This window comes from Pezoporus flaviventris, unplaced genomic scaffold (genome assembly GCF_033815535.1).
Source record: "Pezoporus flaviventris isolate CSIRO_AGI_PZ_B2104156 unplaced genomic scaffold, CSIRO_AGI_Pfla_v1 ptg000009l, whole genome shotgun sequence".
Taxonomy (NCBI): Eukaryota; Metazoa; Chordata; class Aves; order Psittaciformes; family Psittacidae; genus Pezoporus; species Pezoporus flaviventris.
In genome coordinates, this window is record NW_026892557.1 from 3,465,590 (window position 1) to 3,490,602 (window position 25,013).

A 25,013-nucleotide genomic window follows, 5' to 3' on the forward strand; every position below is an offset into this window, starting at 1 on the left:
CGCGGCATCCCAGCCTGCCTTTGCAATGGCATTAACTTGGATGAGTTCCTGTACTGCTCATAGGCCTCAGACTATGCAATTACATAGGAACTCCTTTAGCATTCAGCTTTAGTGAAGGGTGTACTTATTAGGAATCTCTGCTGAAGGTGTTTTGTTACAATATTCACACCCTCACTTTATAAATAGGCAGACAGTTGCACATGGCTTTGATCTTAAAATCTGATCATTCTTGCTATTAAAAGGAAAGACCAGGAACAGAGTTTTCCTCTTAATGGCAGCTTAGAGAGTGACCCCAATAACTTAACTGGTTTCTCAGAGCAGTGACTGCATACGACATGATGCTACTGGTGAAATTATCTGTGCTCAGATCATACGCAGCAGGAATAAAAAAGGAAACATCCATCAGCGTGTTTCAGGAAAGCTGTCAGGAAACACAGCAGAATGGCTGGGAAGCAAATGCAAACCATGTTTAACAGCTCAGCCACTGTGCCAATGCCCTACCTGCTTGTGTTGTCATCATCATCAGAGTCGATGAAGCTGCTGGATTCCAGCTCGCTGCTCATCATGGTCGAAGAGCTGTCATAGCCAGGAGGGTGCTCACGGTGCCGGTCCAGTTTCGGATGGCCATTGATCCGAGGGACTGGAAAACAAAACCAATGGAGTTTTACCAGGGAAAGAGGAAGAGCAAGGAAGAGGTGGCCCTGTGAGTAACACAGCACTCACACTGCCAGCTCCAGACAGCTCTGCAGAATGATTCTTATGCTGGAACCAAGCTCTTCGCAGACCCTGGTTTCATTCAGCAGCTGGAAAGCTTACTGCCCTGCCTACCTTCCTTTTTCATTTGCCTATGGCTCAGTTCATGGGCAAACCATAAACAGATCAAGGAAGAAGCAGCAAGTATGAACAAGTACTGAAATGGTATCAGCACATCAACTGGAATGGCCATGGGAGGTTGATATCATATGAAGACCTTGGAAAAGCAGCAGATAACTCAGTTTAAGTTTGGTATGGACAGGCCTAGCAGCAGAGAAAACATTAAATAACACTCCTTGGTGAAGTCTATTAATATCTCACCCACAAAACCACTTATCCCTCAACCTGTGCTTCGTGTTCCTGTCCTACACCACCTTGTCTGGGCAGTACAGCTATACCAAAGTCACACTGTCTTGACCATTCCACACGCATAAGATGCTTCAGAACAATTTCTTACTGATCCCAGACACACAAACATAATGCAGATATCCCCCTCAGTAAGAACGCTATTTACTTGAAGGCAGCAGTGATTCATCCTTTTCTGGAGGTATTTTATGTACTTCCCTCTGCAAAGCAAACTCCTCTGCCTGCCTCCTTCCAGGGACCTCTCATTAGAAGAGCCATAATCTCTAAGTGCTCAATGTTGCCAAGAATTCCTTTCCCTGAACCAAGAAAGGCTCAGTTTGATAAGGCACCTGGTCAGGAAATAGACATAACAGACTTCAAAGACAGGCTGATATCCCTGAATGTTCAACCCCAGCTGCTCATCCAGGCTGTCCCCCAGGGAATTCAGTATTATCTCTGAGGACTCACGTGGCTGGAACACTGCAAACTGTGCTGTAAAACTCACTCAAGGGCCTACAGAACAACAGTGCTGAGGACAACAGAGATGTAAGGTCCCAGTTCCGTATGGTAACAGAGCTTGTGCCCAAGAAATCAAGGACAGAGTCAGCACTGCAGCCTATAAATCCCAAGGAACACTCAAGAGTAATGGATCCAACAAGGCAGAAGAGGAGCATCCAGCTGAGGATCTTCTCAACACTATAATACATCAGTATGGACATAAGGTCCCCAAACCCAGTAACAACCACTCAAACTTTCACATGCCCTTTCCATCCAGTGTGTGTTACCTCATTCTTACACCAAGTACCTGAGTTTCCCTGCACAAAATAAGGCACTGACCGCTTAGAAACTTCAGCTGAAATGAGTGTTAATACCTACAGCGATACACGAGGGGCTGTGCTTCTGGATAGCATCTGACTGGTTCCAATGGCCTCATCGGGGAGTGAGGCCACTTGGGACAGTATCTCCTATGGGCAGTGGGTCTCGGAGGGGACCGCTGCTGTGAGTGGAGCTCCTGTTGCCTCTCCTGCTGTGGCTGGCTCCTACCAAAACACTTCAACAACGTGGGAGTGACCATTCTCCTGCCCACTCCGTGCCCACTTAAAGAGGCTCAGGGCTCTGCTGGGACACTGGAAAATTGCATTCCTGAAGACTCAAAGCCTATGAAAAACATGTATTTTAGCATGCTTTTCCTCCAGGACATAGTCCCATGGAAGCCTGTGCCCAAGAGGCAGCGCATCTTGTGAGCATCTTGAAGGACTAGGGAAACAGGACAAAAATCACTGCATTGACTGTGCCATTTCCACAACACACTTTGTAACCATATCCGCTGGGTACAAGGCACCCTCCTGCATGGATCAGTTCTCAAAAGCCAAGCATTTTATAGCCACATTTTAATGGGATCCTGTAATAGGACATAGCTCTCTTTAGCCCAATAAACCACACATAGAGAGACCTTTGAAATTTGTATAATAACCTTTTAGAATGGAGTCAGACTAGTAGAGATTATACTGATTTGGGGTTTCTTTTAGATTATCTCTTAATGTATTACAGAAATGGATCTCAGATCCTAATACCTGGGCTTACAGCCATTAAATTCCTCTTTTTTTTTTTTTGAGATAGAATTGAAGGAATTTCTCACCCAAGAATAAAAACCCCTGGTTCTTTGGGAGCAGCACAACCCAAATGCAATATGCCATTAATTTGTTAAGACAGGACATGTACAAAGATAATCCTTCCAAGCGGTATTACAATGGTGCCATAAACCTTTTCCAACTCCCTGTTTCCCTGGGAGTTTTCCATTAGCGTTTCTTGAGTTGTTCCTCACAAGCCCAAGGGATTAAGATGATGATGCTTCGTCTAAATGAGTGTTTGCTTTTAGCGTCATTAACAGCAGCCAGGTTTAATATTACAATGGTCTCAGCATTCTCATGTGGTGTTACCACAGATGCTAACTTAGCACCTCAAATAGCTACATTTAATACAGATTTACCACATTTGGTCAAGATTTTGACCTGAGCTCTTCAAAAAGTCAATAAGAACTTTACCCAGGTCAGTCTGGTCACCCGACTCAGAGGCTGTCTTGGTTATTACGGATTGCTTTGGTATAAATGTGGTTTATAGCACGTCTCTATGAAGTGTAATGCTTCACAGGGAGCAGCATGTTGACCATGTACCTTTGCTCCTGGCAGAGTTCATCACCCTAATGTCAAATGATGTTCACCCCGTCCCTCCCCACACCACGGTCAGCTTCAGCCTCACAGAAACCCTTTTGATCCTCCAGTGAATAAAACTTTGTCCCATCACATCTAATGGGGAAGGAAAGCGACTTCTCTCATGTAAAGCACTGCCAGAGAAATCAGACCACAGCAGTGGGTGTCATACACTGCTGAGAAGACAAGACACAAGTTTATATGGTATTTCAGACAGCCCTTGGATTCTTCACAACTATTAGGTATAACAAAAGCGAAAGGCAGGGGCAAGCTGGAGCACGGCAGCAGTGACTATGGTCTGTCTGCCTGTCTGCCGTGGCTCAGTCTGACCCGCGTTCTCCCTGCCTGTACCTGAACGCTGCTGCCGGGTCCAAATACCACGTCAGCAGAAACTCCCTGGCACCTTTCAAGCCCGTTCCAAAGAGCCAAAGCAACACCCAAACCACTGCTGATGGATTTAGAGAGGGAAATGGAACAGGACCCTACGCCTGCGCCTTCTGAGACACGGCTTGGTACATCCAAGCAACCAAACTCAGTCCTGCTACAGAGATGCAAAAAGACCCCAACAAAGGGAAACCCAGATCTAAATCCCTCCCTTTTCCTCCTTAACTCTTTTCTATAGAGACTTAATTAAACATACTACCATAATTATGTCATTAGAATTACATACATTTATTGTACAAAGATATGTATTTAAAGGCTTCTGATCAGCAATGTGTTGGCCTACACACATAAATCAAAACCTTCACTTTATGGCTTTTCTTCTATCAGTCAATCTAAACCAAGAATGGAAGTGAATTCCTCTTTGAGCACTCCCAAAGCCAGTGCACAGCTGGATTCAGCTGGAACCAGAATGGGTGAACAGATGTGAAGGGCTTTTAGTCTCACTTTGCAGATGTGAAGAGGCACTGATAGTTGAGATCAACATCCATATTTTTAGATATTCCAACTAAACCACAGCTGGCTTCCGCACTGGATGAGAAGAGCTCTCTATACTGATAACACCTCCTGTTTACATTTTTCCCTTCCCTTCTTACAGCTACATCTTCTCTGTTCAACTTTAAACAGAAACAACTGGGTTCAACTCCATGTGTCCTGCAGGAACTAAATCTTCTCAGATGCAAACACACTTCAGTTTGAGCAATGTTTTATACCTCCCAAACAGCACCAGGTAACCTTGAAGTCACAGGGAAGGCTTCCTGTGTACTTAAGGTGCACATTTAAATCCATAAAGTTTTGTCTTCTCTCTACCCAATTAAAATCCCTGTTTCTAAGCTTTTTTCCCTTAGTTTAGCCAACACTGTTTTGGGGGTTAGGGATCAGGACCCATTATAATGGAGTGAGTACTTCTACAAACCATGATTGTAAGGGGTTTATTCATAAAACACTCCCAGGTATGCAAGTCCTAGGTCTAAACAAGAATCATTCTCTGCTCTGATTCAATGCCTGATGCACTAATAACCAGTGATTCCCTGCCTGCTGACCCCTGTTCCTGTTTCTTCATTAGAGGATGACAGAGTTCACTGAGGGCATCTGACAAAAGCCTTTCAATGTGTCACAGAGATTAGAATAAAGCATAGCCTAGGAGGGTAAAACGTGTCCTCCTTGACTTTTATCAACAGCACAGTAGGCCCTGCCTGAGGGACAAAAGCACATCAAAGTGTTAAATCAAATAAGCCTTGAGAGTGGAAGAGAGCGGAGCAGCATCTGCTCAGGGAAGCTGTAAAGAGGGTTCCGTGACACTGCCGAGAACAAAGGTGAGAGCATCGAGGGAAGAAGTCACAGCCAAGCTCCCAGTTAACAGAGACAACAACAGAGCTTCCAATCCCCACCAGTGCAAAAAGGCTTTCCTGGTTATTAACAGGAAACACGTTACTGAAAACCCCATCTGTGCACTCGCTGTTGTGTGCAGGGCCAGAGTCCCCGCTATGTGAACAGGGAAGGATGATGAGTATGACACTGTCCACTCCTGCTTTATGCTCATACCCACCCATGTGCTGCACCCCTATATCCTCATTTGTGTTTGAAGTTCTGAGGAGCCCTTAAACAGCCTCGCTGCTCACACTGCAGTGCTACTGGAGAGGCTTCTAGACACTGCCATAGGACAGACAGATCATAGAAGCATCACAGAATGGTTTGGGCTGAAGGGACCTTAAAGCTCATCCAGTTCTAACCTCCTGCCACAGGGTTCCTAATACCTAATCTAAATCTCCCCTCTTTCAGTTTCAGATGACAACCAGTAACAAAGCTCCTGCTCTCACAGGCACCCAGCTGCATGCTGCCAGCATCCCATGCACAGCCACCCGGTCCACTTCAAACCTCCAGGCTCTCACCAACCACCTCACAGTTGTTCATACATGACAGAGTCTGTAAAGAGCAACAACTGCAGAGAACTATATTTTCAGCCACCACCACCAGCACTCCCATTGCAGTCGTTTTGCAGTCCCAGCCCTTTTTGTTCACAGTCCTTGGCACACACATCCCACAGCAAGGACTGGAAGCTGGCAACAGCTCCTCTTCCCAAACATTCAGGGATCTACAAGTGTGTCCACATTAAAAGCTTCTCAAAACATGGGGCATTATCCAGCATTTTTCAGTGCCTGCACAACAGTGACGTTCCCCCCACAGCACACTCAAGTGTTGAAACACTGCTGCCGACACTTGACACCTGCAGGCTTGTCAGAATCCAACCAGTAGCTATAAAACATCCTCCAATGCCAAAGAAAAGTTGTCCCTTAATTACATCCCTAATTAGAGCCTCCACAACCCCCTTCCCCACTCCTCCTTGCGATGCTGATGTGGGAGCTTTGTTCCCCACAGCAAGGGTCCCAGGAACATGTGCCAAGCAGACCTCCCACCTTTCTAATCGAGATCCTCACTCCACGCTTACTTCATAGGACTTTGCCAACCTTCCAAAGCAATGAGGACTGTTATGGTGCAGCTCCATCATTCTGACAGCTCAGCTCTTTCAGACTGGTTTTATAGGAAGCTAATGCCAGGGAGAGATTTGCTCTGTAGGTGTGAAAGTTGATCAGGAAAAGACAAATCCCCCAATTCATACAAAAGCATCTTCAGATACAAAGCCTCTCCAAAAAGAAACCAAGCCAAGAACCCCCCCCCCAGTCATTTCTCTGCATATGCAGCTTCCACAGTATAAATCATTATACCTTAAAATATATATATACACACACACACATAGAGAAGGTAACTTTGTTCATGCTGCCCTCACGGGGCTCATCCTTCTCAACTAGCTCACTTTATTAACCTCCATGAGAATATAACAGCAGTGTCAGAGCAAAAATCCCTCTCCACTTGCACTCCTGGTGTGAAACCTCTTGCTTTAAGTAGGAGAATAATGCAGAGGATTTAAATTTAGGCAATTCCCCGGGGAAAATCCCATCTCTGCTTGTTGAGCCTTCATTGTTCCCCCAGCTTTAGTGAGCATCTGCGGATGGGAATTAGGGTGTGCCTTGCAGAAGGGATATCATGCACCCGTTCTGGTTCCCATTAGCAGAGAATGGTCTATTAAAACCTACTGAAAAGGAACACAGTAAAAGGAGAAGCTGGAGACCCTGCAGACCAAGTGTTCTTGTACAGGTAGCACATGGGTGCACAAATAACCAAAGCTCTGGCAGAGGAAGGACCTAAGTGTAAAGCTTTCCTTAGATTTCAGGCAGCTGTAAATCAGGTCCTGGAGCAAAGTCCAGGAAGCAGCTTCCCCTAGCACCTACTAGGCATTTGAGTTCAATTTGAGCACATACTTCAACTCCATAATTGAGGTTAACCCAAATCACTCGGATTTGAGCACACTTCCTTTAAGTTAAGCAGGTGCTTAAGTGATGAAAGAGCTAACAACATACCCAAGAGCATTCCATGGCTGATGAGGCCGGCTCTGCTGATGCTGTGTGTTTGGACATCTGCAGTAGGAAAGGAAGGAAATTCCAGAGGGATTGATGCCTGCCCCTCTGGCAAGCCTTCCTCCCATTCTCCATGGACAAGGACAACTCATGCTAGGCCAAATCACTTGTGATTGTTCCTTGATGCCATCAGCTGTATAATGCTCCCAAAGACAGACTTCTGGACACTGGCATGGGACAGATTAACACCAGATACAAAGTTCCTCCTCTCTCTCAAGTAGATTAAGATCCAGGGTGATAATTCCTTTGAAACAACACCCCTACTCATTTTATTCCCTATCTCCAGCAGACAGCTCACCAAGAAAATGCTAAATGTACTTTAAGTTTTCCAGATCAGTCTCTCTTATGATTTTCTTAGTGCTTGCACCTGGAATGTCATGTACCTCCAACTACAGATGGCTGAATGGAGTTTCATTATGTGCCTGAACCCATCACATTACATTCTCTTTATGGGTATATTTTTGAAGCCAGAGCAGATACAAACACAAAAGCATCCACAGCTATTCACTGCCTCTGCATATAGCAGCATAACTTATGGGAAATGGGTGGAAGAGCTTGCAAATTCCCTTGCCTCTGTTGTTATCACAGCAAATCCCAGCTCTAGTAAATCACAGCCTCTCCGCTGCAAAATCCTTTTGTATTTTTAATGGCAAGAGGTGTGAAAACCCTGTCAGATTACCAGGTGTGTCCCACATCTTCTTGCCTGCAGTTTGCCATCAATATTCACAATGGCTTTTGTGTGTATGTCTCTAATTGCCCATTAGCAATTCAGCAGAAAGAGTATTCCTGTGATGAGTAATCCTGCAACAATGAAGCAAAGCACACAGGCTAGCATTTGTGAACCATCCTCCCATGGTAGCACTGTTAATCACCAGCCATCACAGAGTCTGGTTAGTTTACTGTCACCTACACTCTTCAGATCAAAACTCAATGACTCAATCAAATCCAAAGTGAATCAAAATGGAATGAGCTCAGTTACAAACACGGTACATGCTGTTGTACAGTTGGGGAGTTGACTGCACGGCACATATGCCTTGGTTACTCTGTTCCTATGGAACAAACCAATGAGTAAAGCAGTACTCCAACGAAGATCCCTCATCCTGCCTCTCTGGGAGCTGTGGGAGCTGTAATTTTGGTGTTATTTAAGCAAGTCTCTGGAGGATAAGATCAAACACATTTCCTTCTGCAGGGGAAGGCAGGGTTACCCCTGTTTCATGATGACAAGGGAGCACACAGCTTCTGCCCCTGAAACGCCTGTGAACTGGGTGTCACAACCTTGCTGCCCTTCTTCCACCCTTGTCCCTATAACTGTGCCCCTATTTTACATCCAGCTGTGCTCCAGACAAAGAAAACATGAAGGCTCAAGAAACCAATAGCCCTGCTAATGTGTGATGTTGAAAAGGCCTTAAAATCCTTCTCTAGGATGAGGTTATTTCACTTCTAATCCTTTTCAGTGGCAGTTCAGGACATAGTGCTGAGCTGTGCACTTAGGAGACATGCTTTTGACTGAAAATAACACACTGGGGGTTTGGGGCTTTAAGTAAAGTATTATTATGACCACAGAAACACTATGGGCATGAAATAATACATTTCATGAGACCAAAATGCTCCAGCAGTTGTCCTTGCTTTACTCACGTTAACAAAACTCACTTATGCCCATACACATAGCCTGTTTCAGGTAGGAGGCCTAAATTGTTTGGAGAACAGGTAATGTTTGTGTTACCAAGAGACATGTTCTTGCCTGAGCACAGCTTAGGCTGAGAGAAGAAAGAGTATTTCTCTCTAAAGGGAAAAGTATGAACTAGTTTGAGTCCTGGTTTTCTAGAACTGGCCTTGTGGTTTCCAAAAGGCAGAAACTCCTGTGCTCAAACAGTTCCATATGAGCAATCCACACTAGGGTCTTAGACCAGCAGCTCAACAACCAGCTCTTTTGTCCATGGTAAAACCTGCACTGGCACTAGTTTAGTGTTAAAAACAAATCACCTTTCCACATTCTTCCTGTAACCAGTGTTTAACACACCACCATTAGAAGATTCTGTCTCTTTCTATGACTTCCCAAAGGAATCTGAAGTCAGGATCATGCAAAGGCAGCTCTGCTCCACCCACTGAGCAACTTCCATTCATTCTGAGCCAGTTACAGGTTGGAAAGGGTTAAATGAACAGACAGACCCCTGCTTCTAACCCACAGTATATGTATGACTTCTGGTTTTCTAACTGGAGGCAAATACTTTGGTGGGTGGAGAATAAAGCCTGCGATGGCATCTCCTGGGCGCAAGCATTCCATATTCTGGACCATTTTAAACTCAATGGGTGGCACCTATTAATTCTTCATTAAGCCTAGAAATTCCTGTCTGGCAACAAATGAAAAGACCAAGATTACTTTGATGTACAGACTAGAGGCAAGAGATGGAGTTCTGTATTTACCTGGGTGCTTTGGGTCTAAAAAGATCCTCAGAGCCAATGTGCTGTAGTTCCACCAGTATAAAACACTCCTGCTGATTCAAGCCTAGAGAACTGTCCTGGGTTCAGCTTAAACCACGACAAGAATCAACTGGAATTATTGCAGAGGATTTTGGCCCAGCCCTTGCAATGTTAAAATACCAAGACTCAAACTGCCCACACTGCAAACTCCCAACACATCCTACAGATAATCTGTTCTACCTTTACATGAGCAAACTTCAGCAACAGAGACAGCCCAGCCATGAGAGTAGTGGACTCAGCACTGGGTGATGTTTTCCCTCTCTGAGCTAATCATCTTAGAATCACAGAATAGTTCGGGTTGGAAAGGACCTTAAGATCATCCAGTTCCAACCCCCCTGCCATGGGCAAGGACACCTCACACTAAACCATATCACCCAAGGCCTCGTCCAACCTGCTCTTGAACACTCCCAGGGATGGAGCATTCACAACCTCCCTGGGCAACCCGTTCCAGTGCCTCACCACCCTAACAGGAAAGAATTTCGTCCTTAGATCCAATCTAAACTTCCCCTGTTTCAGTTTGAACCCGTTACCCCTTGTCCTACCACTACAGTCCCTAATGAAGAGTCCCTCCCCAGCATCCCTGTAGGCCCCCTTTCAGATATGGAAGGCTGCTATGAGGTCTCCATGCAGCCTTCTCTTCTCCAGGCTGAACAGCCCCAACTTTCTCAGCCTAAAATCTTCTAGCATCTTCTAATGCTACAGAATGCATATTGGGAAAAAGAATCTCTCTGCCATTTTACTGTAGGTTGTTCAGACCTCTTAGAAAACACTGAGCTTCAAAGCAATTATCTAACTGTGCCATTCAACTGGTAACAGCACGACTGCAGACACAGCTCTGCAGCATTCATGCAGAAGCAGTTGTTGCTCTGAAAGATCACCATCAAAATCGTTCTTTCTATAGGAAAAAGAGGGGAAATGGGACAGGACTCACCATCCTCGTGCCCTTCTCTGTTTCTCCGCCGATGCCTCTCTCGTCGGTGGCTGATAACTGACTCTGTTCCTGTTTCATTGTCCAGGCCGTCCCGGCTGCTGGCAGCATTGGGGCTGTTAGAGAACAAAGAGGAAGAACCACCGGAGTCATCTCTTCTTTTCTTTCCGATACAAACTGTTGCAGTCGTGAGCAGACTGAAGCCACAAACCCATGACACAGGTCAGCTGCAGTCCTGCCGCAGCACTGCTCTGCTCACCCCAAAACCACCTGAAGGGTGAACACACAGGTCAGGATCAATGCTCTGAGACACAGGTAGTGTCAGCATGACATTGAAAAGGCTGCCACAAGACTGTTGCATGAAACTTCCATAGGGAAAAGCCTGCTTATGGGCTAAGAGAAGGGATCGTTTTAACATGTGCTGAGGTGACAACTGACTACAAGACAGCTTCAGCTGCTAATACAGCACAGTCCCAAATTCATGCTATTAAAGCTATTTTAATAGCATAAATTTGCAGCTTATCTGCCTAACCCAGGAACAAGCAGGGTTTGGAAGAACAAACACTGGTGTTTGGAAGAACAAACCTTATTGATCCTCACACCCATCTCAGCCTCCAAAACACCCCAGGTTCCTGTGCATCAATCAAACCCTCCCATGCTCAACCTTAAGATCACAGAGCCAAGAAATACATATGTGTATGTGCTCTTCTAGTAATGCCAAGAGACAACATGCTCTATCAGGCGTTATTCTCCAGCCTGTGAATTGAACTGCCTTTTCTATAACAACCCATACCAGTGCCAGTGTTTCAACTCACTTCCTTAAGTGCTTGCTCACCTCAAGCAGCTTTGCTTTCCTGACAATAACCCAAGCTGGCTATGCAGCCAAAGGGCAGAAGCTATAGCTCACCATGGCTACTTCTAATAGAGAGCACTGACCTTCAAGGTTGAAGTCCTACAAGTCCCAGCAAAGCTCAGAACAATTTAAGTGCATGTCTGCGAAATGCACAAATCAACCCCAAGTCCTTTCCTCCTGTTCTCAACATGTGAAAGCCACACAGATACACCAGCATGGTATTAAGGTAGTAGTGAAGGGCTGTTATGAGCAAGTGAGCTTTGGGCACTGCAAGATCTTGACGACAAACTCAGTGGACACATCTCTTCCATGAAGGATTCCTTCTCTGTGAGGGCTCTCCTGAGGGTCACCTTCTCACTACTATAATCAAGAACAAAAGGTTTCAAGGAGGCAGCAGGGAATTTGTTCCTGTGGTTTAGGGCCACGTTCTGCTATGAATCCAAACAAACAGCAAGGACTGCTCCGTATTCCTGAACTTCCAAGCACTGAGGAAGGGCCACCACTGCTCAGTTCATATAAACCAGAGTGCCTTTCACTTCCAATTCCAGGAGTCGAGGCAGCTAACCACGAGCAGTGGCTGTAACACAGAACACTGAATATGTGTGAACACTTACCTGCAACCATCTGCTTCAACATCTCTGCTGAGGAAAAAACCCCAGTCATGTTAAAGCAGAGCTGGCTGGAGGAAAGGGGAAGATGGAGATGCTCTTTTTCCACCCCATTGAACAGAACTACCTCAGCTATTTAGTCTTCCCCTCAGGCTCAATCTGTGCTATGTATCTCTGCTGTTCTGACACTGAATAAGCTACCTTGGAGGAAGTAAGAGAAGCCTCTTGCAGTTCTGGCAAAGGCCACAGCTCATTTTAATGGACTAAATAGTGGAAACTGATTTAAAGCTCCTGAATATATAACAGTGCATGACCTGACACAGGCAGATGCTCTGCTGTGAAAGATCTCCTTTATAAAGGAGAGCTGCTTTACAAAGTATTGCTGGTCATACTCTTCCCATTTAAAAGGGAGTCCCAATTCACTTTTAGTTACGCCTGGCATGTCCTACTTCTGCACATAGAGTGCACAATGGCACATCATACTTACACCAAAGCACCAGAGTCATTAATGTATCTGTCCTAGAGCTCCAGGAGGCTGGAGTATGCTGCCATGCATGTTTTACACAGGGAATTCAACTACCAACTGGTCCCATGGGCTTCTGTGGAAGCTGGTCCCAGAACTGGTCTATGTGTAAGCACATGTGTCTAGTGTTATGTGGCAGAGGTGCTGAAAAGCCTTCACACACCCACACTCTTCCTTTGCACCGATGAGATGCACTGACATGCCCACCACAGCACTTAAGAAATCCTGGTTGGTTTTGACTGCATATTTTAGGCCCCAATGAAGCTACAAAAATACCAGTATTTAAGTGTTGTCATTTCTTGTTTCAGTCCTGTACAACTGAAAGAGGAGTGACAGCTTCTTCCTAAGGTCACCCTGCCAGGCTCTCGGGCATCTCAACAGCACCACCTGGTGACTAGCTGATCCCGTCCACTGCTTCCTAGGCTAAACCCGCCTACCAAAGGTGCTTTATACCCTAACAAAGGGGGCAAAGGAACCTCACAGCATCCTTGTTTCCCCTCTCCTTGCTGAGCCAAAGTGAATTCAATTTTAGTGCACATTCCCAAGAGCTGTGTAGGAAAGAGTGGGGAGGACACTCCACTCTCTCGTCCACATCCACCACTAAACCAGGGCCAGCCTCACCCATTCTGATGAACATGGATTTAGCCAGCACTAAACAGAAGGAGTGGAGCATGAAACACAGGATGAGGTTCAGAACCCTCATTGAGGGAGGGGGAGAAGTAAATTTGCTCTGGATTTACTCAATGATGAAAGAAAACATTAATGCTGTCAGGCAGTAGTTGAGATTACTGCTTAACCTCAGGTAAGGATCTCATTGCCTTGGATGGTGCTGACCTGTCTGCTTCATCTGTTCCTTGTATTCCTTGTTGTCCAGCAGCATTTCTGCTTGTACAATCAGACAGCAGCCAGCTCAGCTGGAGCTTCTTCTATAAATAAGCCCTGTATCACCACTGAAGGAGGACATGAGATGATAGATCTCTGGTAGTTTGAACAGCATTTAAAACCATCAGGGGGTGAGGAACCAAGAAGGTAAATCACACTGACAGAAGGGGAGGTAACGTGTGAGTATACAGCAATGCTGAAGTGACAGCTGTTCAAGTTACAGGGTTGCACAATGAAAAGACTTGAGGAGCTCAACTTATTTAGTTTATCCAAAAGAAACAACTCATTTCAGGTAACAGTGGGTTCTGTATCACTTGGAATCTTTAAACCTTGAGCAGATGTTAAATTCTAACAGCAAAACAGCATAAAGGGCTTCATGCAGAGTAACTGAGATCCTCTGCCTCCGTGCCATGGAAATAAACCTGGGGGATCATTAGGCTCTCTTCTGGATTGAAAAAACAAAACACAACACAACAAACCACAGCAAAACGTGAAGTCATTCAACTGGGAGCCTTCACAATTGTCATCAGTTCTGCCTGGCATGTCCTGCATGTCCATGGCATGTCCGTATGTCCTGGCATGTCCTATTATACACTGAGGGAGAACAAGTTTTAAAGCAGATCTCCCCACAAGGCAGATTCCCTATGGCAGTTCAAAACAAGGAAGAAAAAAGGGGTGAAGAAGAGAGAGAAGGAAGGAAGGTGGTTTATCTAGGAAAGAGAACACAAGCCAGAAAGCATAACCTCCTGTGTGGCTGCTCCTGACTCAGCATGACCTGTGTAAGTTACTTCACCCCCTGAGGAGTCCCAGATTTGCTGTGTTCTGCGAAGAGCCCATCACTTGCAGCTCTGACTGATGCCATGAGGATACAGACAAGGTCTTTGGAATACCGGGGAGAAGAGCAGGTGCATGAGCAGAGCACAGCTTCGACTCCATCAGCCTGAGCACATCAGTCGATAGCAGCGAGTGGCTCCACAAAGCCAGGCTGGTGCCTACCTGACAATGCAATGATATTTTTGACTGAAGCTTGATTTTACAGCTGTTAATGTAGGTGTAGGTCAGGGAGACAAAGAACTACTTCTATTTGCAGCCACGTGACAGCACTCACAGGCCTCTCCCAGGCAGCAGAAAGCAGTTGCTGAACGCAGGAGGGCAGTAAAGCCTTTGCAAGACAAAGTGTTTGGCAGGGTTAGTATTTCCCAAGATTGCTGGTCCCCTGTAGAAGGCATTTATCTGTAAAAGACTCATTCACAACACTAAGGGCTCCTCCGGGCAATAGACAGCCCAGAAAGCAATGGACAGGCACTCCCACCAGGCAAATCAAGACCACGTTTCCTTCTCCAAACATCTACCAAGATCACAGCTAGAACCAGGCCCTGCTTTAAATCAGTCCTCTGTGTGTAAATTCAGAGGGTCTCCCTGAAAAGGAAGGTATTCCAAGGATATACATTGGTTCTGTACACGTACCAGGAAATGACAAGGCTACCATTACATCAGATTACTCCCAGTCTGGCTATCTGCAGGTCAAGCTGCACATGGAAGAGGCATTATTCCTTACGTAAATGCTTTGTTTTGAGATCAGTCTTGTGCTGGCTCTGCACACTACACCATTATACATAACACAGTAATTAGAAGTTATCATCTGTACACCACAAAAAGCATTTTGGGCTTCCTGTCTACTTAATTCTTCCACAGTGGGTTTCAAATGAGATCTATAGATTTCATTGTAACAATGACAGGTTGGGGTTTTTCTCATCTCCTCTTTAATTCCCCAGTTCTAACAAGCATACAATACTAATAAACAGCTGCTTTGCAGCAGCAGGGAGAAATGGGGGATAGGAACAGGCAGGAATTGCATTTCTGGCTTTAAAATGAAATGAAATAGAGATGACAACTTGCTCTTACTGGAAAGAGGGAGGCCGGGAGTCTCCAATGCCGCCGGTTCTCTCAATGGGAGGAGGAAGGTCTGTGTGGCTCTCGGTGCACTGGGAGCCTGTGTCAGAGTGGGAGCTTTCAGCCAGGACCAGCTGTCAATAGAGAGAAGAGAATTAACAGTGGATAAAGAGGTTTCTGACCATTGCCAACAGAAGTTAGACTTCAGCTAGTGACCTAGAGGCGAGGAAGGTGTATATGCTATTACCAATCCCAATTAGCCATCTAAGTCTCTTTAAATAATATGATTATAAGGTCTTTAATTAAATAAATGCTCAAATAATTATACAGATTATTACCTTTCACTGAAAGGCAACTACGTGTCAGCTTCCCTCTATTTTTAGCTGTGGGAGAGCCAGCCCTATATAAGAGACTCCAACTGTAACTGGTTAATTTATCAAGGACTAATTCTAATACAAGCATCACACAGATGGCAGCTGGTAAAGAACAGGATGGAGAAGGAGAGGGGACAGCATAGGAGGGGATCCTATCCTTGAGGATACAGTATATTAACTCCTAAGAGTATATTACACCATGAATGTGAGAAGGCAAACACACAGAGACTGTCAAAAAGGAACTGCCTGCAGACAGAACAGTTCCGCAGCACCACATGGAGCCAGCTGCATTATTCAAACTCTTATCACCAAAGCAAGAGTGACAGAGGAAACACCAAAGGGGAAAAGAACATGAGCTTTCCTAATAACTTGGTAATTAAAGCTTCTTTCCTCCTTTCAGGTGGGGAAGTTGACAGGAGATGGTTAGAAAACATGTGGATATTGGTTCTTTAGTGCTTCCCTGCTCCTGGAGGAAGCCTCAGCAATGCAGGACCTATTATGAAGGCAAACCCACCATACTGATGTAGGCTGCAGATCATCTCGGGAGTGCTGCTGAAAAGCAAAATCCAGTGCAACAAAGCAACTCCTTTGTGAATACTGCCCCTGGGCTGTGATTTCCTGAAGGATAAAGCACTGGGTACCCACTTCTTATTGATCTTCAGTGGGATTAGAGTCCCAAACAGCCTCAGACTACACCATTACCATTATAAAGGGAAGAGGGCTGCAGAAAGTATCCATACTAATCCATCAGGTGCATTCAGGAAACACACCACTTTAAACTTGGATCAGTTCACTACCAGATACAGTGAACGTGAGATACAGTCAAACACAAGATAAGATACCAGCAGTATCTCCCGTTTCCAAGTAGCTTGTTAATCCTAGACAAAGGTATTTCAGGTTGCAAGTGTAAATCCTAAGCACAACAGCCCTGATAATGCAGTGGCCAGTGCAGAACTTGTGGTGCTCGCCAAGTGAACACAAACACCACGAAGAGAACCCGTGCAGTAGAAGATGGCACATGCAGCAGGATTGTTAAGCAGGATGCCAGGCTGGCTCTTCCCCAGCATCAGAAGGATCAGAAAGGCAGCGTAACAGCTCACAGTGGAATTCCAGACTCAGCTGGAGCTTCATAATGAGTTAGCAGCTCTGCCTCTTTCCAGCACCTCACAAAACACCTCCGATTTGATGAAGGTTTGACAGAAGAGGAGTTAATTCTGGGGGTGCACACTTACTGACACAATACACATGTCACTGCCGTGGCTACATGTGCGGGTATACACCATTCCTGCTCCCTGCTTTGCTGCGCTAGCAGGAGCTCCCCATTTCCTCCAACAAGGAGGATATGTAATGATTTACATCATGTAGCCCATCAGCTTTGAGATAACTTGTGTCCTTTTCCTTGACGAGCTATGCTAGGAGTAAACCACCCCAATGTTACATCACTGAATGGAGCAGATAATGCACTGCCACATTCCAGCCTTCTCCCTGTGTTTCCATGAGAAAAGCAGTGTTAACCCCAGCTCCCTGGCCAGGAGCCAGCCTGATCACTGCGTTTCACCCCCCAGCTTCCCTGCAGTTTTGACTGGCAGCAGCGCTGTAATCCATTCCTTGCACTGGGCTGGTGCTGTGTGTGCTGTTCAGGAGCGTGCCTGGGGCTGGAAACCAGCTGCTGGGTTCCACCCCACTGCATTTCAGTGGGAAATGTGGACGTCTTCTTTGTGGCACACATGGAGGAGCTTAATAAAGAAGTGGGGAACTAATTGCAAGTGTTGATTCAGTTCATTCCATCACCCCAAACGCTGTTTGTTTTCTCAACTGAGGTCCTACCATCAACATTCCCTACTAAATCTTGCCGAGGAAGTGGAGAAAGCGCATCAGCCCTGGCATGTTGGAGAGGAATCCTATGTTCTTCTGATGTACCCAGCGATTCCCACACAGCCACTTCCAGTTCACAACAGCACAAACAGCAGTTTTGTGCTGCGGGAGCAGAACGTGCAGCCTGTTCATGGTGCAAAAGTGCCTGCTGCCTTCTGGATTACACAGGGAATGCTGCCCAGCACTGCCACGGATCTGCTAAGGAACAGTTATCCTGGAACTCACTTGCAGAAAGAAGCGTTCAGTTCATTGTGTCAACACTGCTCACTTCAGCAATTGGACTTCTGATGTGAAACCCTAGCACAGGAACAGCAGTAAACTTCACACCAGCCCATTCTGCTTATTGTAAGCAAATCCAAGGGATGGAAGGGCAATTAGGAAGGGGATGGATCTCAAACACAGGCCAGATTGAAGCTCCTCAGTCAGAGCCTAACAGTGGCACCAAGCTAGAGAACCCTCAGAGTGTCAGAAGAGCTTTGATGTCTTCCCATTACTGCACCTGATCTCCAGCAAGTCCTCACATCCGTAGCTCAAAGGGGAGACTGAGATGAGCTCTTAGGCAGAAGCTCTTCCCTGTGAGGGTGCTGAGGCGCTGGCACAGGGTTCCCAGAGAAGCTGTGGCTGCCCCATCCCTGGCAGTGCTCAAGGCCAGGTTGGACACAGGGCCTTGGAGCAAGCTGCTCTAGTGGAAGGGGTCCCTGCCCGTGGCAGGGGTTGGAGCTGGAGGAGCTTTAAGGCCCCTTCCAACCCAGACCAGTCTGGGATGCTATGAATCATAGCAAGAACTGCCTTTTACAGGGCTCACAGACATCTCAACAGCTCACAGGCATTAGGCCAGCTCCAGGAACCAGTCTGTTCAACATGGATGGCTGAAGGCACCAGCCAACAAGCACCAGTCTGGGAAAGGGAAAGAGCAAACATTGGTACATTCTGCTCTCACAGTCTCGTCTGGCTAAACACTTATTAGTCTATCAGCATGAAAACTACAATATGTAAATGCTGTTACTGAGAGCAGCAGCAGCTCTTGGTATCTCTCATACAGCCACTAAAGAAATAGCTCCAAAAGCCATTTGTATCTTTGACAGCAACTTCACAACAGCCACATTCATCTCCAAGTTGAAAGTCATTATTCCCTATAAAGGCACAGCCATCTCAAATCCCAAGTCAAAGCTTCAGAGCCATTATCCACTTCCCATTAGCCACACGAGGGCTGCTCCCGAAGGCCCAATTGCACTAAAAGACTTACTGATGAGGCTCTTTGTTCCATGAGGAATTCTGTCAAAAGACAACAGGACTCCACGTTGCTGGAAGGGCTTCGAGAGCCTATTGGGAATGTGCTGTTTATTTTAATAACAAGGAATTATCTACGCCAGGTAGATCAGGCTTCCCCCTTTTATCCTGCACCTTGCCTGTACAGTTGTTTGGGGTTTGCTCCAACCACGGACCAGGATCAACCTCCCACAGCCTGAAAGTCAGAAGCTAAAAGGCTTTAAGAAGCCTGTGGCTGCCAGGTAAAGGGTGACCCACTTCAGTGTTCCGAGATGGAAAGATGCAGACTGGGTTTCCAAATCAAACTGCACCTGTACACGGCACAAGGGGAAAGAGGTGGAAGGTGTCCCTGCCCCTGGCAGGGGGTTGGAAGTGGATGATCTCGTGGTCCTTTCCAAGCCAAACCATTCCATGATTCTACGATTCTATATCCTCCTTCATAAAAAAAAGGATGCATTTTCATGCTTCCTATTATTTAAGGAGCTGAGCAAAGAATACAGTTCTCAGCTTGAGATCAAATGACCTCAGGTTTTTGGTTGGGAGGGGGAAGAAGGAAAAGGTTAAAGAACTGGGATGTAAATGGGAATGAAATAATCCATATCCTTATCCATGTGGAACAGTTTGGGGTCAGGGAATTTGGCTTTGCTTAATCTCCAAGAACACTGAGGCTTGTGGGAACAACTGGAGTCATATTTTGCTGCACACAAGAGCCCCAATAGTGTGCAGAAGTTCAGAATGAATCATCCAAGCATGGAACCACCAATGCAGAAGATCAGCCTTTAACTAGACCACACAGATAAAAACAAACACCACCATGCTCCTGAGTGCATTGGGAGGAAGAAGCTCAGCTCAGGGATGTAGCAGGCAAGCTGAAACCCAGAAGCCTGGGTTTTGAATTCATATCAGTTCAAATGCATGGGAGAAAGGGGGAAGAAACAGGGAGGGAATGACACTGAGGAATAAACACAGTCCAATTGTTACATACTAAGAAGCAGGAAGAGAGTTCTCAGGATTAATTTGCTCCTCTGATAAGAGCTACTGCTCATTCTACCCCTTTGCTTTCAAAACAGACGCTGCTCTCACGCTATGGCAACATAAGTGACATCTTTATAGCCTTTATTATGTGAAGCTTTCAGGATGCTCTCTTCAGCTTGTTAATTACACAGGAGATCCCTTTTTGTACCATCTATTCCCATCCCATCAGAAAGCCATGCTATAGCCCACTTATCCTTGGGCTGAATGCAAACCCACCATCACCAAGATTCAGAGCTCAAGCAGAGCCTGAAAGTAGCATACTCAGCAGGATTGAGCCCTTCAGCCATCTCCAGCTCCTCAGAGGATTAAGGGCCTCACACCACACCAGTGGCCATTAGCACCTATGTTCTGCCATGGCTGCAGTGAACCCCATCACATGTCCAATTCCTGCACAAGAACTGACATAAGCCAGAACCTCATTAAGAAAGAGCCTTGTGCTGTCTCCCACAGTATTCAAGTGACCATCAGGTCTCAAAGGCCATGGCTGTTTGTCTCTATAGTTAAGCATTATTTCATTCTCTAATGAAGATATTTTATCCTAGAGAATGAACACTTCTAACAACCACTTTACTCCTCAATGGAGCACAATACACAGGGATCAACCCCTCTTTGGGAAGGCAAGTAGGCAGATCCCTGTTCTTCCCTTGAGCACTGCCCAGCAGCACAGGTCTCTATCAGCGTTAACTGTGCTTTGAAACCCTCATTGATTTTCAAATCAAGGCCTTTAGATACTTGACACCCACTGGCTGAATGGAAATACACAGCTCTGGAAGTCACCCTGGTTATTAGTCAGCTATTGCTATTGAGTCAAAAGGTTGGGGCCCAAAGGCCAAAGAAGTACCTTTTCCATCTGGATGCATTTCCCAGTGACGAAACAGGTAGCTTTCAAAAGAGCACAAACCAAAGGGAAAACTTTATCCCAAGTTTTTAAGACCTCAATTTCATATAAAACCTAGTAAGCACTTCATACTCTGTACACCTTTGGGTGCGCAGGAGGACTAAGGTTAAGCCCATGCATTACAAAGCTCTGGCTCTACTTGCCTAATACTGACAACCTGTTGGGACTACCCAGCTGCCAGAGTCCGAGTGCCTTAAGATTAAAAGCAGTCAATAGAGCAGAAAGCAGTTGATCATATTAAATGATAAAGCTGAGCTCAATTCATCTGCCAGCCCTTGCCCTCACATCAGCAACATTTTCAGCTGCTTAGAACCCAGCAGGGGCTGTACGTGATGAACCACACGGCATCATTACTTAAGAACACTCTCCCAGTCAAACTGATGTTTCAAAGATACATTGCACTATCCTTACATAATAGTAGCATGCACACGTGCACTCTACTGTGAGCAGCAGCATGCAATCAATACTGTATTTGATTGCACAGGGAAGGCACATGTAATCCTCATGTAAAATGTAAGCCTTTGCTTCCGTTGAGACTCAAGACACTTCTAACAATCAGGATGCATGGAACCAGCTACCCTGCCACTGTGCCCACGGTATCAAACCACATATACACACAGACACAGGAACCAACATACCCAGGACACCACTCTTCCATTGAAGCAAGGGAGCTTTGCGTTGTCGTCCGAGATCTCCTCCTTTACCACCCTGGAAAAAGAAACAGGAAGACAATGAAGAGTTTGCAATGACATCAGCTCAGAAGGGGCAGTGGTTTCTTAAATGGGCCAGGAAAACACTAGGTTTTGATGCCATTTTGCTATCAGCAAATCTTCTATCTTTAAAGAACAAATACTCTACAGACTTGCTGATAGCAAGATGTTTATTATGTGTATGAGCTAACAAATAGTCACCCAACTGCAAAAACACCAGGTTTGCTCTTCAGTACAAGGCTTCACTACTACACACTGATGTGACATTCTTTCTGTTACCTAAGGGCTCCAACCAGCATTGGGAACAAGGAAGCACAGAGGAAAGCTCTTCAGATGGGGACTGTCTAAAATGGGCAGAGAGGGGAATGCAGTGGTGTTTATACCAGGTCAAACAGGAGATCTGTAGCAGAAACACTCTGGCCTCAAGTCCCTGCACAGAACAGGGACAATTTGGTTTTTACCATCTCGAAGCTTGAAGGAGAAAGCCGACCTGAACGAGTCAAACCTAGTGAAAATGTGTGGTTCCACAACCACATTTTCCTTTATTTATGTTGTTGTGTTTCTTGTTGCTGTGTAAAAAACCCACAATAGCCACAAAGCAACTGACTATGCATGAACCAGTGGCATACTGGGGGGGGGGGGGGGGGGGGGGGGGGGGGAACTGGTTATGAAGGAGAAGAGAGGAGAGCAAACAGACAAGTTTCCATCCTACTTTTGGTAAAGGAGGAGTAACTCCCAGCACCAGCAATACCTGCATTTGCACTAAAAGAAGGAATGAACATTCTCTTCTGTCTCCACATGGATTTGCATTGTTAATAGCTAGCAGCACAGCCTTCACCCCTTTCCTACTATTGGAAAGAAAAACAGTTTGAATATTCATTTAATTCCCAATGCATCTGTCCTGCCTTCACCTTTTGGCACCAGGAAACACATCGTATGATGCCATTACTGGTTCTAGTCATTTATACCTAGACTCTGAAGAGGCAATTAAAGTAAACTCCATTGAAATCAAGCTTTCAAAACCTTTGACAAGCCAACGAAGCTCTCAGACCTGTAATTCTGGAGCTGCAAACGCTGCGTGCAGACAGAGATTTCCACATTTGCTTGGATCTCCAGCTCCAATGCATCGACTTGGATTCAGACATTCCCTTTTGTGTTTCAGGGAGCCCTGGAGAGAACACTCAGCACAGATCCAACTGCAGAACCAGCAAAGAGAAATGCTGCAATAACACTGTCTTGTCAGCTCTATGTTTTAAATGACAGCATCTTCCCTGTCCACCCCATAAGGAAACATCACTTACTGCATCCCAGGGATCACATGTAATTCTGCATCGAGCTCTAAGAGTGAGGCAAAGCTCCAGCATTAAAACCATATTGATTTTGAGGCTCTCTGCAGAGGAAAGGCCTGGTGGGGGGGGTGTCTTTCTAGCCCCAACACATACAGTGGTAGTCCAGACAGCCCTGCAGTACTGCCCAGACTGGTTCAGTTGTCTTCGCTGTGGAAGACAAGCGCGCTGAAGTCACCGCTTCCAAAGCGATGTGCTCTATCACAGCATTAGCCTTCTGCTAAAGGGAACAACTTCCAGATCTGTTGCAACTTGAACTACTAAATATAGCCTTGAGCTATGAGGCAAGAGAATGACTGACGGTAATTCCCAGCTTGCTTTGGGTAGCAATCAACAGTGCCAAGAACATCAAAGACAGCAGCAGCCACCAATTTCAAATATCACTGTTTTACAAATCATTACTTGTAGTAAAGAGGCAGCTCCTTTCAATTCTCAGGCAGAAACAGAAAGGAATATATATGAATGGTTGCAGCCATAGACTGCAGTTTGAGGACAACTTGTATTCAAGAAGATGTGTTTTGCTCTAGAAGAACCCAGAAGCAAGGGCAGAGGGAGACCCATGTCACTGCTCATGGAACACACATGGTCCATTAGGAACTAATACAGCAGCTTAAGACCAGGGTGGATAAGGACTTAAATAATGGATTCACAACCTGGAACCAATCTAGCATGGCAAGGAAGAAGAGGTGATGGGTTTCATTTGCCAGAGACCTCCTAGTGAGATGAAGTACTGGTATTGGATGTGGTCCACTGTGGGATACCAGTGCTCTCAAATACAAGTTAATGGACTTACTGCTTGATAATAAGAACAAAGACCATCTGATACCAAGAAACACATCATAGAATTAAAGCTTCCCTTCAGAAGAGGGGATATTTGTTTCCTAGGTCACATCCTGCCTCCTGGCAGCACTGTGCCTCTGTAATTGCTGGCAGGGCTGGAACACATACGGTCTCCATCCCAGCACACGCAATCTTCCACTTAACCTGGGTTATGAACCACCCTGAGAAAGAGAAAAGAGCAAATAAACACCTATCCCCAAAGCCCTTTCAAAGCTGCCACTCAATGAACACCAACAGTAACAGAACAAACCAGTCATTTCCAGGCTCATTCGGGTCATGATACCTCCCAGCAGCAGGTCTGCCCCTACTGCCATGATGTGTTCGGGCTGTACATAACTCCCTTTTGCAAAGGGGAGGGAGGGGAGACTCTGCCAGCACACCAACAATTCACCTGAAGACTTTTCTTCACCATAAAATCCTGATGGATGTGATATTAGACCCTTTATTTCACCCCTTAAATGCATCTACCAGGTAAAAGAGCAACACAGGGGAACAACTCACCGAGGGCCACAGAGTTCATCAGTGATAGACCATAAAGAAGACCCCACACTCTTGAATACCCCCAGGTACCTGCTCTACATCACCAGCAAGCCCTCACCATCAAACCTCTCATCACCACAGTGTGCACTTAGGGAGAGTATGTGCAAGAAAGGGTGTGGATGCGCGGGGAAGGGGGAGGAGGGACCAGTTCTCAGCAGCTCACATCCTCTGCTTTATTTGACTTAGAGGAGATGTAAGAACTAATTACCAAATGAAACAATCCCTGCTGGTAAGAGCCCCTCCTTCCTCTCGCTTCCTGGAATTGTGTCTGGCTCCTCTGGCTTTGCTTCCACCCTGCTCTGCACAAATAGGTGTTTCTGCGTTCACCAGGCCCAGTCCTGCTCACTGTCTCACACCTCACCTGCTTCTACAACAGGTTTACATTCCCAGTCACCCTCCCAGTATCCTTACTTCTTGTTTTCCTCCAAAGAGGATTTCAGCCAAGGATTTAGCCTTACCCTCACTCTCATCCCACTCCCAAGCCGTTTGCTGCCTCAGAATATAAGCTGACTGCCCATTAAGAACACCGAGTGAACCCCACAAGCCTCTAATGACTCTGATTCATAAGCATTTAGGCAATTGGATATTAAACATGGGGTTGATAGCGTTGCACACACTTGCACTCTGATTGCATCATACGTGCCTGTGAGACTCAATCGCCAGAATTAGCCAGAAGATTTCTGGTTTCTGCTCAGAAGAATGAGGTTAACAAGGGAATTCTCTGCTTCATTCA

At 45.8% G+C, this 25,013-nt stretch overlaps 1 protein-coding gene across 3 annotated transcripts in view; it reads right to left on the reverse strand.

Annotated features, from left to right (window-relative positions):
- DVL1 (dishevelled segment polarity protein 1) overlaps positions 1-25,013 on the reverse strand; it is a 69,877-nt gene that overhangs the window by 21,204 nt on the left and 23,660 nt on the right. For all 3 annotated transcript variants that reach the window (XM_061450247.1, XM_061450246.1, XM_061450248.1), the window contains exons 2-5: positions 21,483-21,552; positions 15,406-15,527; positions 10,638-10,750; positions 502-640 (exon numbers count right to left, since the gene is read on the reverse strand). In XM_061450247.1, the coding sequence (XP_061306231.1) occupies positions 502-640; positions 10,638-10,750; positions 15,406-15,527; positions 21,483-21,552 (444 nt within the window). The remainder of the gene's footprint in view (positions 1-501; positions 641-10,637; positions 10,751-15,405; positions 15,528-21,482; positions 21,553-25,013) is intronic.